The sequence below is a fragment of the Macaca fascicularis genome, chromosome 8 (genome assembly GCF_037993035.2).
Source record: "Macaca fascicularis isolate 582-1 chromosome 8, T2T-MFA8v1.1".
NCBI classification, from domain to species: Eukaryota; Metazoa; Chordata; class Mammalia; order Primates; family Cercopithecidae; genus Macaca; species Macaca fascicularis.
Genome location: NC_088382.1, coordinates 110570342 through 110583167, shown reverse-complemented (window position 1 = coordinate 110583167; position 12826 = coordinate 110570342). Strand labels below are relative to the sequence as shown.

Genomic DNA, 12826 nt, shown 5'->3' with positions numbered 1-12826 from the left:
AATATCATATAACTGCTACATCATCAATAGTGTCCATCCGTGGAGATGTTTTCCCAATTGGAGTGATGGACTTGTGCTAATTTACTTGAACTCTTGTCCCATTTTAGTATTTTATTTTTGAGATAGGGTCTCACTTTGCTGCCCAGGCTGTAGTGCAGTGGCACAATCACAGCTAACTGCAGCCTCTACCTTCCAGGCTCAAATGATCCTCCCACCTCAGCCTCCCCAGTAGCTGGGACCGCAGGCCCATGCCACCATGCCCAGCTACTTTTTGTAGAGAAGGGGTTTTGCCATGTTGCCCAGACTGGTCTTGAATCCCTGGACTCAAGCCATCTGCCTCCCTCAGCCTCCCAAAGTGCTGAGATAACAAGAGTGAACCACTGTGCCTGGCCTTTTTCTCATTTTAATGTATAGCATTATATATTGATGTATAGCTCTGACGAGATCATTGCAGTCCCCTATAGAGGAATGAATCAATATTTACTCTCATCACTCATGTCTCATTAGCACTGAGAAACACAAATAGGCATTTCTACTTCTAAAAGATACTTTAAAAATGTGGTTTCTTTCTGTTACTGAAGTTCCCTAAAAATCAAAAAGAATAGTTTCATTTTATCTTTACAATCCTTTGAACACTAGAGATATCAATCAGATATATCCATTTACAAATGAATAATAGCTAGGTAACTCTGTGTAAGAAATATACGTATGTGTATATTCGTTTAATCCTCAGCATCACCTAATGAGTTAAGTGTTTTTGTTGCCAGTATTTTATTGCCGTGGCTATCAAAGCACATAGAGGTTAACCAACTTGAGTGAGGTAAGAGTTGCGCATTGAAGAAAATAAAACAGGTCAGGGTATTAGTGAAAGTCTCCAGCAACGTTCCCAGGGTTCATAGGTTCTATTTATTCTGCTCTGTATGCCATAGGTTATTCCTTATTTCTTGAAAGATCTTTTCCTCAGGACTTTCATAACATCCCCTGTTCCTTTCTTGCAGCTTCATTGTATCTTTATTGTGCAGACACGTTGACTTGAGTACGTAAAACCTAACAGTGCCTATTGTTGCGCTAAAAAATGCCTTTCTATTAAAGCATGAGGCAAAAACCTAACTTAGCTCTTTCTTTCCTAAACTCACAATTTATAGAGAAACCCCTTAACCTCCTCTGAAACAAAAGGCATACACGCTACATAGACATATATTTGAGACATTAAAGAAACATGAATTTCCATTTTAAAAAACGTTTAACTTAGTATCCTCTGTCAAATTTCTGGTGCCTACCACAAAACTGGAAAAAACTGTTAAAAAAAATAGCTTTTGAAATATTAGTCATTTTAAGTGAGTCACGCCCTAAAAAGAATTTACTTGAGAGTCAAAGCTAGTTGACCCTAACATCTCAGAAATAAAACTCCAATTTGTTCATCTATTTAACCTACCATGAATTTGTGATTTGGCAGCTTGTGAAAAACAACAACAAAAAACCCACTGAAATGGAACTGGTCACTGGAAACTCTCTTTCTGGTCTGTACTATCTAAATGCCAGCTGTCATGTCAAGCAAAAAGTAATTTGTAGAGCAGCTTTGTGGTCCACTGTATTATGCAAGAAAGACAATGTACTGGAAGAGCGAGGACTCAGTCATTTCGTGTCTACTACTGAGAAACTAAATTCTGTAGAGAACATGGGGCTAAATGAAGCTCAATAAAGATACGTTGGAAGAATCAATGAGGAGTTTACACAAGGGTAAAATAAAGAGTTCCAAGCGCTCTCATTGCTAACCGTACAGTCTCTATGACTGTTGCAAGTGGTTTTGCAGGTCATCCAGGCACTAACCTTTTCTTAGCCCGAACACATTTAAAGAGTGAAGGGGCAGCGCACTGTGAATGTTTCTCTCTGAACTTCCTTAAGTCAACTGGGCGGAGGCCCTACCCGTTCAGGCACCTGCAATTTCCGCCCTTCTCCTTCCCCTTCTTCCGGGCTACTGTCCTCGCTCATCACCCGGCCCGTGGTCCACTCCCACCGCCAGCTGGAACCCTGGGGACTACGACGTCCCTCAAACCTTGCTTCTAGGAGACAAAAAGGTAATGATAGTCATGTGTTAAGTCACTGCAGTATGAGGTCTTCACGTGAAAGCTTTATTTGGGTAGGAAAACCTAGCCTACGAGAAACGGGTCCGTGCGGTCACGCCTGACTGCCTGTCTCCGGGTCAAGGCTGCCAGGACCAGCTCCAGCCCTCCGCCAGAGAAGGTTGTCCTTTCCCCTCGGAACTCTGGCTTCCCTAAAGCGGACGCGCCTCCTTCCAGGCCTCACCTCCCGCCGGCTCCGCCCGGCCCGGCCCGGCCCATCTCGTCCCCACCTCGGCGCCCACCCATTGTCCCCTCGGGCAGTCACCGAGCGCAGATCCCGAGCTCTCGATTGGAACGCCTCCCCATCACTCAGCCACACTCGGGCTGGACGCCTCACTCCCGTTTCCGAGCCATAAAAGGTCTAGGGCCGCTTCCCCCAAGCCAGCAGGTAAAGCCGCGGCGGCGGGAGGGAGACCGGGAGGGGCCGCGCGCCCCTCCGGGCAAGGGGAGCGGCGGGGGGGCGGGGGGAGCGCACCACACACAACCCTCCCTTGCCGTGCGACCGCGCCCGGCCCCCACCCCGCAAGTCCTGATCACAATGCCGGAGCCGCCGAGCCACCCTCGTCATCCTGCCCGGGGACGGCCCCGGGGCAGTTACTACCGCGAAGCACGGAGGGCGGGGCGGGGCGGGCCGGGCCTCGGGGAGAGGTGGGGGGATGTGAAAGGTCCCGGATGTTGCTGAACGGGAGCCCCTTCCAGAGGGAGTGACTGGGGCAAGCGCAGACGGCCTGAGCGAAAGCTAAGGTGGGGGTAGGGAGAGAGCGCCTTCCCACAGGCTGAGAGGAAGAGTGGACCGGCGGAGGCCACAGGGGAGAGGGAGAGAGAGGGCGTCGGGGACCCAAGGGGAAGGCGAGGAGTGGGGGGGTTTGCGGGAAAAGAAAAAAAAAGCTTCCTGCCTAGGTGCACTCGGGACAAGCGTAGAGGAGCTGGGAGCCGAGCGGGGTGGGAGAAGTGGCGGCTGCGGGCGAGGACGCACGCGCCTCCGCTCGCCCTCCAGCGCGGGCGGGCAAGACGCGCGCCGGGGAGCGGCGGTTGCGCGGGGCCCAGATCGCTGTGGGCACCAATCAACGGTTGCCATAGCAGCGTTTGACGTCATCGTGCGTGTGGTGCCCCTGCTGCCGGGGCTGGTGATTGGAGGAAACCCCGTGTCTGCGGAGCGGCTGTAGCCTGTGAGCAGCGAGATCCAGGGACAGAGTCTCAGCCTCGCCGCTGCTGCTGCCGCCGCCGCCCAGAGACTGCTGAGCCCCTGTCTGTCCGCCGCCACCACCCACTCCGGACACAGGTGAGGAACCTGGCCGCCGCCGCGCCCCGCTCCTTCCTGTCCCAGGCCAGCCTTCCGAACGCGTGGGAGCCGTCCTCGCTCCGTCCTCTCATCCCCACTAGCCCCGCGGTGGCGGCGCCGGGCTGAGGCGGAGTCTCCTCAGCGGACACGGGCGGCGGCTCCTCTTCCGCTGAGTTCGGGCGGGCGGCTAGCGGCCGCCTCCGACTCCTTGCTTCCGCATCGACGCCCCGGCGCCGATCGGTGCTCGCTCCCCCGTCCTGCTCCCGGGGGTGGGGAGGGCGCCCACACGCGAGATCCCTGGGGATCCCCCTGTCGCCGGCTCCCAAAGGTGGACGAGGCATGGCCGGGGCGCCGCCGGCCGCGATCCGTCCCCACCCTTGTCTCTGCGGGCTCCCACCCCCTCCCTCGTCGCCCTTCTCGCTTCCGCCCGAGATAATGACTCGGCGGCGGCGGCGGGCATCGCAGTGGCGCAGGTGAGGCCGCCCCCTCTTCTCTCCCTCGGCCGCCCCCTCCTTCCCCTCCCCCGCCCCCCTCCCCCTCGCGCAGCCTCTGCGCTGGGCGCTGCGGCGGCGGGACCCGGCCCTCCCCCACCCCGGGAGGCGGCGGCGCGGCGGGGAGGGGCCGGGGGCCTCGGGGATCCAGGAGCGAGGGAAAGGCCTGGCCGAGAGCGGGCCGGAGCCCAGGCCTGGCACGGCGGCGCCCGCCAGGTAGACCGGGGCGAGGCCGCGCGCCGGCGCGAGGGGGAGCACACTGCGGGGTGAGGTTTTGGGGTGGGGCTCTCCTGCGACCTAGAGCTGAATTTCGTGGGCTCCGCGGTGGGAGGAAGGACTTGAAATTTCCTGGTGGGGGTGGGGGATGGGTCTGACTTTTTTTGCTCCTTTCGAACGGGCGGAGGAGGTGCGGACGGGGGCTGCGAGTCCAGGTGGGGGTAGAGAGCGGGGTGGGGAGCCCGCCGTCGGCTTCCGTGCGTGATGGACTAGAACTGGAGGTTCCCTGCGCTCGGTTTGGGGACGCATATCCTGCTTTGGGGGCGGGTGACCCTGAGCATAGCCGCTGGTGGCCCGCTCTGCTGGGTGTGGCTCTCGTCCCCTCCCCCACCTGCAGCTGTCGGTCCCTTAGAGACGCTGTACACGGGCATCGGCGCTGATCGGTGGCGGGGAAGGCGCTGGGTGGGAGAGCGGGGTGTGTCCGTGGCGGGGCTGGTAGTGGTTCCGCTTCTGCGGGCGGCTGTGGCGTCTCTGCCCCGGGGTCGGGCGGCTTCGCTCCCCCCCACCCGCCGCGCCACGGCTTGGGCGGGGGCGCGGGCTGCTCCTCCCTCTGGCTTCGGTCGGAGGAGGGGGGAATTAACACTCTGCAGTAGGTTGGGCTCCCTGACACAGATCCGCCATGACAAAGGAGAGTCGGGGACTTGAGCGGAGGCTCCGACTTGGGCGGAGCCTGGAGGGGGGTGGTTGCGGATAAGTGGACCGGAGGATTTTCACTTTAAAGTCCGGGTCTGCCGGTTTTCGTTTCGCCGTAGTCGACGTCTCAAGTCAGGTAAGGGTTAAATGGGTGCGGTGAGTCCTGCCCGCAGTGTAGAGGCGAGGCCTTGGAGCACTCATTACTGTGTGAGAAACCTTATCCACTTCCTCTTGTACCGAAGTGATTGGGTAGAGAATCCTTTGTACTGGTTTAAATCATTTTTCATTAGAAGCAGAATTAACCAGAGACTGTTTCTGAGATCCTAAGGGAAAAATTAGTAATTTAGACACCTGAGGAAAATAATGCCGTCATAAAGGTTAAATAGTTTACGTATTGAGCCAGTACCTTGTATCCAAAGTGGCTAAGTAATTTGTTTAAAATGTGGGGACCTGTTCTCATTTAGTTAAAAAAATACTGTGAGATTTCCCTGGGAAGGCAAAAGATGATTAATATTCGAGAGTCAGCTTCCAAGGTGAACTCTTCCGTTCACCTAATTTAAAAGTGCACTTCATTCAGGGTGTATATTTTTCTCTAAAGTCGTTTTTTTTTTTGGTGTGGTATCGCTGTGTGGATTAGTATCTTTGTGCTGTTTGCCAACTTGCCAAAGGATATCTTTCCAGAAAAATGTAGCTGAGGTAAATAGAAAAGGTCTAGGAAACTAAAACGCGAGGGAAAGAGAATTAGGTGGATAGTCATGGTGAAGAACAGCTTGAGTGATAACATCCAATTACAGTATGACAGCTAGACGCAAAATGCAGCACTTCTACATTTCAACTGGAGCAATGACATTGGAAACACTTGTAAATCAAGTACTTCCAACGTGATATATTCTAGTACTCACAGTAAGAGTTGAAGTGCCATGACTTGTGGATATTTTTAAAGCATGTGGACATATAACAAGATAAGGAGTTGAGGCATTAGGGTCAGATATTGATCCTTTGTGGTGGATTTATACTCAAAATATCTGAAAACAAACAGTTTGGTCATTCCTCCCCCCAAATTGTTATGCTATTATTGGCTGGCAAATGTTGCAGAGATCTAGTAGGTTTGGGGTGGGGGTAACACTAAAACTAAAATTTAATCACTCCTGACGAAAGTATTATGAAAGTAAAAAGACATGAGTTAAACTGACAAGAATTATGATTCTGGAAATATGATAGAAATCCAGATGTTCTCTGTAAACAATGCTTTTACTATGGAAGAAAAGCTGCTTAATTTCAGATCACTTAGTGGTATTGGAAATGAGTTGAGATTTTGGTCAAGTAAGATTGGGGTAAGTTTTTGAGGCAGCTTTTGAAAGTAATTTTGACATGTGAAATCTGTATCTAATGGACAAATTTTAGTTTTGCTACACTGATGTGTTAATGGCTGAAAGTTTACCTCTGATGCTGAGTATGCTGAATTTTTTTTCCTTTTCTGACTATCCTTTTGTGAAGCTGCATTTTAATTCTTCATGTGAACAGTCTTCCACAGGCAGTTAGATTTCAGGTTTAAAAAACTCATTTACCACAGGTATAATTTTGAGTCTGTTTATTTTGATGGGAAAAATTTTAAATACTCCTTTTTTCCCCCCTGCAGAACATCCAGTCATGGATAAAAATGAGCTGGTTCAGAAGGCCAAACTGGCCGAGCAGGCTGAGCGATATGATGACATGGCAGCCTGCATGAAGTCTGTAACTGAGCAAGGAGCTGAATTATCCAATGAGGAGAGGAATCTTCTCTCAGTTGCTTATAAAAATGTTGTAGGAGCCCGTAGGTCATCTTGGAGGGTCGTCTCAAGTATTGAACAAAAGACGGAAGGTGCTGAGAAAAAACAGCAGATGGCTCGAGAATACAGAGAGAAAATTGAGACGGAGCTAAGAGATATCTGCAATGATGTACTGGTGAGAATCAATTGAATCTGGCTTCATTATACTGTAAGGTTCCTATGAGTATCAGTTACATTACTCTCAACGTTTTCTTCGGTTTATCTTTTCCTTCTAAACATTGTGTGTTCAGATTTAAAAGTCTTCATGGTGTCATAACTAAAAAGATGTTAAGACAATTATAGATATGTGTATGTAAAGTAATTGTAATAATGATGATGAAACAGTTCAGTTTTAAAAATAACACACTTTAGTATTATTGAAAAGATAAACTAATAGTATTACTGCTTTACTTATGGTTAGAACATTTGTGGTAGCTCTATAGCTGGTTATCTTAAATGTACATCTATGGATAAAGGAATTTTACATATTTTATGTAAGAGAGATGTAATAGGATACTGATTGTAGAAATAGTACTCTTCTCAGGATTAGCCGCTATAATGTTAATGTAATGAGTCAGCCATGCAGAAAACTCTGGCGTCACGACTATGAAACCTCTTTCCTGCATTGAATTCTTGAAAATAAATTTTGAACACTCGCAACCATGATGAAAGGTTATGAATAACTCAAGCTTGATTTTTCCAGTTTGAATCGAGTATTTTAAGTATTCAGTACCTACTGTGTTGAAGCACTGCGCTTAAAATGATTAAACTACATTTTGGTTAATTTTAATCTGTCATACAAAGTAGGGCTTTTTGATCAAGAATAGTTTAAATTTGAGGATAAACTAGTAGAAAATCCAAGCTGGCAGTTTTTCGAATAATATTTAAAGTGATTTTGCTAAATGGTTACACTTAATCAGTATGGCAGGACTCTGATATACAAAGAGGGGCAGCAGCATCGCGATTTTTCTGGACAGGTTACTGAATGTGGGACTCAGTATGGAAATCCAGGTGTGTTACTTACTATATGAACCTTATTTATATGGAAGAAGTACTGTAATGAGCAATAGGATAATGTCTGATGTGGTTGTGGGTTTGGGGTTTTTGTTACAGTTGTGATGATGCTATCATTTCTTTACACTTGTATTTACTAATGGAATAGCATCAGTTCCTAAACTGTATTTTTCTCAAATGATACTTGACACTGTCTTTTAAAATAATAGTGATTTTTTAAAACATGCTTATTTGGGTTCACAATCACAAACTCAATGAGACATCTGTCTTGGGGCTTTTTTTTTGTTGTTCTTATTGAAACCTTTACAATGATAGCTGTTATTTGTATCTAAGTTGAAAAAAGGAATATCTTGCTTTTATTGAGGCCAAGTGACAAATACCTATCTTGTGATTTTGCTAAGGTAGTAAGAATATTTAAATTTTGAAAATGTGATTTTTTTCCTATAATAAAAAATGTATTGGGTTTTTTTTTTTTTTTTTCCTTGCTCTCCTTACTAATATCTGTGTAAGTGTAACTCAGTTTTGTTCAGTCTGGTGTTACACTTGATCAAAAAGTTTTTATTTGGGCTTCAAAGGATATGTTACAAGTTAACATTTCCCTTAAGACAAAAGTCAACTTTAGGAATAAAAAGGAATGTGACATTTACCTTTTAATAACACGCTTATTTGCAATACCAGGTAGGTATGTGCATGTTTTCCATATACAAAGTATAAAAGTTCCTGTCATTGTGAGTCTTCTCCTGGGAAAAGACTTGTAGCAGGTTTGTTTTTTTGTGTTTCTTTTGAGACTGAGTTTTGCTCTTGTTGCCCAGGCTTGAGTGCAATGGCATGATCTTAGCTCACTGCAACCTCAGCCTCCCGTGTTCAAGCAATTCTTCTGCCTTGACCTCCCTAGTAGTTGGAATTACAGGGCGTGCGCCACCACGCCCAGCTAATTTTTGTATTTTTAGTAGAGATAGGGTTTCACCTTGTTGGCCAGGCTGGTAACCAGGTCAGGTCTAACTCCCAACCTCAGGTGATCCACTCACCTCAGCCTCCCAAAGTGCTGGGATTACAGGGGTGAGCCACCATGTCTGGCCCAACTTGTAGCAGTTTTGACTATGCTTCCCTTTGGTTTCCTTATCAAGAAAAATTTTTTGCATAGAACCAGTAGATGAGGATGACAAGATAATCTCTTAATATTAATAGCTTCTTGTTGTTATGATTATTAAGGAGTTTGATTCTGGTCCCTACTCACATCGTTACCCTCTAGAATAGCACTGGCTTCTTAAAAAGTCTATGGTATTTATACTTTGAAAGTTTGGATGAATGAGAGTTTTCTTTACTATACAAGTGGGTTCGAAGAGAATTCTAAACAAGCTTTGGCTTCCAGCCTTAGTCTTTTTAAGAGTAAGACTTAGTGATCTTTGCATACTCAGAACGTGTAGTAGATGCTCAAATATTTGTTAAACAAGCAGAAAGGCTTCTTTTGAGAAAGGATAGAATTAGGTCAGCAGCACTGCAAAATTTCCCTGGCTTTTTCTTTTTCTGCTTGGGAAAATTTGATATTTACAGATAATAGGCTTCTTTTTCCTACCATCTATTTCAAATAGGTCACATCGACTCTGGAAACATTGCATAAAATTCCTTTTCCCCTTTTTAGTGAAATGGAAGAATAAAGTGTAGCAGAACTGGTATTTCTACTAGAGAAAGTTTTTGAATCATTGTTACTTAATGATTATTAAAAATATTTTAAATTATATATTTGAGATCTTACATGATAAAAAAATCAATTATAATTTTTTATTACTCCAGCCTTTTCTGGGCTTTGAGATATATATATGTATATACACATATACATATATATATACACACACTTTAATTTGAGAAAAATAAGCAGGTAATCCCTTTGCAGAATTAATGGTATTGGCTGGTGGCATTAGTGATAACCAGATTTTTTATATTGAGCACCTATTTTATAATAGCTATGAAAATATACTCTTCCTACAAAAAGCAGCTAATCTCCAACGTTCTGAGTTTTTCTGAAGAACTTTTTAGTAACCCATTTTGGTTACATGTATTTATCAATTGTTTAACCATTTAATAAGCAAAGAGCTTGGACCATGTTGCTTATTACAAGAGTTAATAGAGCATTACCGTGGAAAGTGGTCACTGGCACGTTCTTCACAAGGTGGACTTTTCATTATGTAAAAGAACTTCGAGTTCTTCTCTTCCATGTGTTAATTTGAAACTGCAATATGTGAACTAATGCAATCTGCCTTTCCTGCCAGATGCTTAGACAGAAACTCTCTTGGTAGTTGGGGAGGGACTCAACACTAGCACCTCTTTAAACCTGAAAGATGGCAGCCAAAAATTGGGTAGTTTTTATCTTGCACTTGATGAAATGAATACCAAGGAAACACAGTCTAGGAAGACTATTTCAAACTCAAAGAAGTATGTCGAGGTGAATAATGGAGCTCAAGATACTGAATCAAACTAGTTTTACCATTTAATAGATGCATGGCCTGAGGAAATCACTCAGTCCCTCTGAGAAAACTAAGCTCAATTAAATAGGAATAATTCTCATCCCCCAGGGTTGTGGGGAATGAGAGGTAAAGCACCTTGACTACCTTTTGTGTCCTGTTTATCTTAGCTTTTCAGTTCTATTTAAAAGTGTGAGCCTGCCTGTAATAGTGCAGGGGTCTCTTAACTCATAGTCCATGAATGGAATTTAGAAGATGGACGAAGCCTTTAAGATTGTGCATTTTTCTGGGGCAGAAGGTCCATGCCAACCATCAGATTTTCAAAGATTTCATTTTAAAATTTAAAATCCACTGCTATAGGCAAAGAATGACTTTATAGGAAGTCTACGACAGGAAGCAGTATAAAATTGTGTGTCTAACATTCATAACAGTTGGCAACTGCAGTTCAGTAATCTTAATAGTGATTCAGTTAATTCGACTGAGTTCTATTTTATTGCTGCTCTACATTTTTATTTGCTCAGAGCAATTTTAAGTTGTGGTTATGGGGCACCGATTTTTATCTCCAGCCCACAGAACTACCATTAAACAGAAATAAGATAAGAAAGCAAGTAGTTTTTGAGTCCCTTGTAGTCTGAATATATTATTACATGCCTTGGGCTTTAAAAACTGCTGTGTAGTTTTTAAGATGCAAATCACTAGGCAGCTCATTGGAAAATAAGGCCTTCTCCAAAGAACTCTGTAGTGTTATATCTATTGTTACTATTTTATTTTATTAAGATATACTGTATATTTACATGTCTTCGTGGTTTTGGTATGTTTCGAAGTATAAATTCAAGTTCTGTGGTCCCAGGAAGGAAGAAATAGGACAGTGTTTTTTTTTTTTTTTTGAGACAGAGTCTCACTTTGTCGCCCAGTCTGGAGTGTAGTGGCGTGATCTCGGCTCACGGCAAGCTCCGCCTCCTGGGCTCACACCATTCTCCTGCCTCAGCCTCCCGAGTAGCTGGGACTACAGGTGCCTGCCACCACACCTGCTAAGTGTATTGTATTTTTAGTAGAGGCGGGGTTTCACCATGTTAGCCAGGATGGTCTCGATCTCCTGACCCTGTGATCCGCCCACCTCGGGCTCCCAAAGTGCTGGGATTACAGTCGTGAGCGACTGCACCTGGCCTGTACAGTGTCTTTGGTAATAAAGTTCATTTTTTAAAAAATGCGAAGTGCCACACCCAGTGACATATTTGTACAAATACAAAAAGTCTGAGGTATATGAAGTGGAAATGATGAAAATAAAGGGAATGGAAAGGTAGAGAGGCCTTTGTTGTTTGATGGGAAGGGAAACTAGCTCTGCCTTTATAATACTGAATTAAATGTCATTGGACTTATGGATTAATTTCACAAATTTTTGATTCCAAAATAAGTTACTCTTGGCATATTTATATTGAAGTGTGTGTGAGAGAGAATTTTTAAGTCAAAATGACGGATGTTCTGGTATCAAGTAAGTTTTAAAACTTAGCATACAGTTTATTGAAATTCTAATAAGTTTCTTAGAATTTTTTGTAGAATTCTGGTTCCCTATTGTGATTTCATCCTAGTTCCCATAGCTTTTGCTTTACTCTGACAGTTTTACACAGAGAATAAACACTGCTCAAGGTTTTAGGGGCCTTAGAACTGCTGTCAGTTTCTATATACTCAAAGCCAGTGTTCCTCTTCCTTTTGAAACTGCCTGTCCTTTATAACTACCCAATTTTAGCATGTTTTCTAGACTTAATCACATGACATGCTGGACTCAACTTTGACTTAATTTTCAGATTACAAGCTGTTGATGTTTCCCATATCATTGGTTCCCTATCTTTTACATTCATGCTGAATTGTATAGTTCCCAGGGTTATACTTGGAAAAGTGTACATTGCCAAATAGGAAAATGATACTGTAAGGATAAACTTGATGTGCTCTTAATGGACAAAAGCTAAATTATAAACAACTTTTTACTGCTGCTTGTGGTCATTCACTTGGACTTGTTACTCTTACTTTTCCTTTTCAGTTCTCTATTGCATATATTTCTTATTTTCATCTTTCTGAAACGCTGATTTCATTCCATCTATTTGCTTGATCCTTGCCAGAATTCCCTGCAAGAGGCTTTTAGCTTTAGTTTGGTCTTCTCACTGTCCCTGTTACAAACCATTGCTAATTACCATCTTTATGGCCTGAGGGTTTCTGCCATAAAAGAATATCTTTCAGCATCAGAAGATTGGCTCTATTCTCCTTGAAAACATTTGTGTATTTGTAAAGTACATATCGAAGTATATATGCTTTGATATATTTAGATGGCACAAATTTAAATTTTGGTGTGGGAAGAATGGTGTGCTTGGCCACCATATTAGCAGTTCTCTCTTTTTTATTATGTGTATTTCTATGTAACCGATCATTCACTTGTTCTCTAGTCAGTAATTCACTGTAATTATGAAAAGCTTATATCTGTGAAATTTACTGTGCAATAGCAGTTGTTATTGATCTAGTTTTGTTTTCTGGTAAGGTATAATGTGATAGAAGTAGTAGTGTAGTGCAGGATAGAGTTTTACATATTGGCAGATTTCACTAGTTGTTTTTCTATTGCCAGTCTTTTCTAATAACGTGGATCTTCAGGCACCAAAGCCATGTGGATGAATATAGCTGACTTAGTATCAGTAAGATCATTTTGTGTGACACCTGCCCTTTTGTTTACATTGGATAGGTTATTAAA

At 44.4% G+C, this 12826-nt stretch overlaps 1 protein-coding gene across 7 annotated transcripts in view; it reads left to right on the top strand.

Annotated features, from left to right (window-relative positions):
* The first annotated feature begins 1964 nt into the window (after positions 1-1964).
* YWHAZ (tyrosine 3-monooxygenase/tryptophan 5-monooxygenase activation protein zeta) overlaps positions 1965-12826 on the top strand; it is a 35095-nt gene continuing 24233 nt past the window's right edge. Inside the window, exons 1-3 of one of the 7 annotated variants that reach the window (XM_015455086.4) lie at positions 1965-2078; positions 2301-2511; positions 6445-6749. In XM_015455086.4, coding sequence (XP_015310572.1) covers positions 6456-6749 — 294 coding nt within the window. In that variant the 5' untranslated portion in view covers positions 1965-2078; positions 2301-2511; positions 6445-6455. Of the gene's footprint in view, positions 2079-2300; positions 2512-3287; positions 4942-6444; positions 6750-12826 lie in introns of those variants that run through there. The other 6 variants (XM_005563818.5, XM_015455085.4, XM_005563820.5 and 3 more) reach the window with 6 other exon arrangements.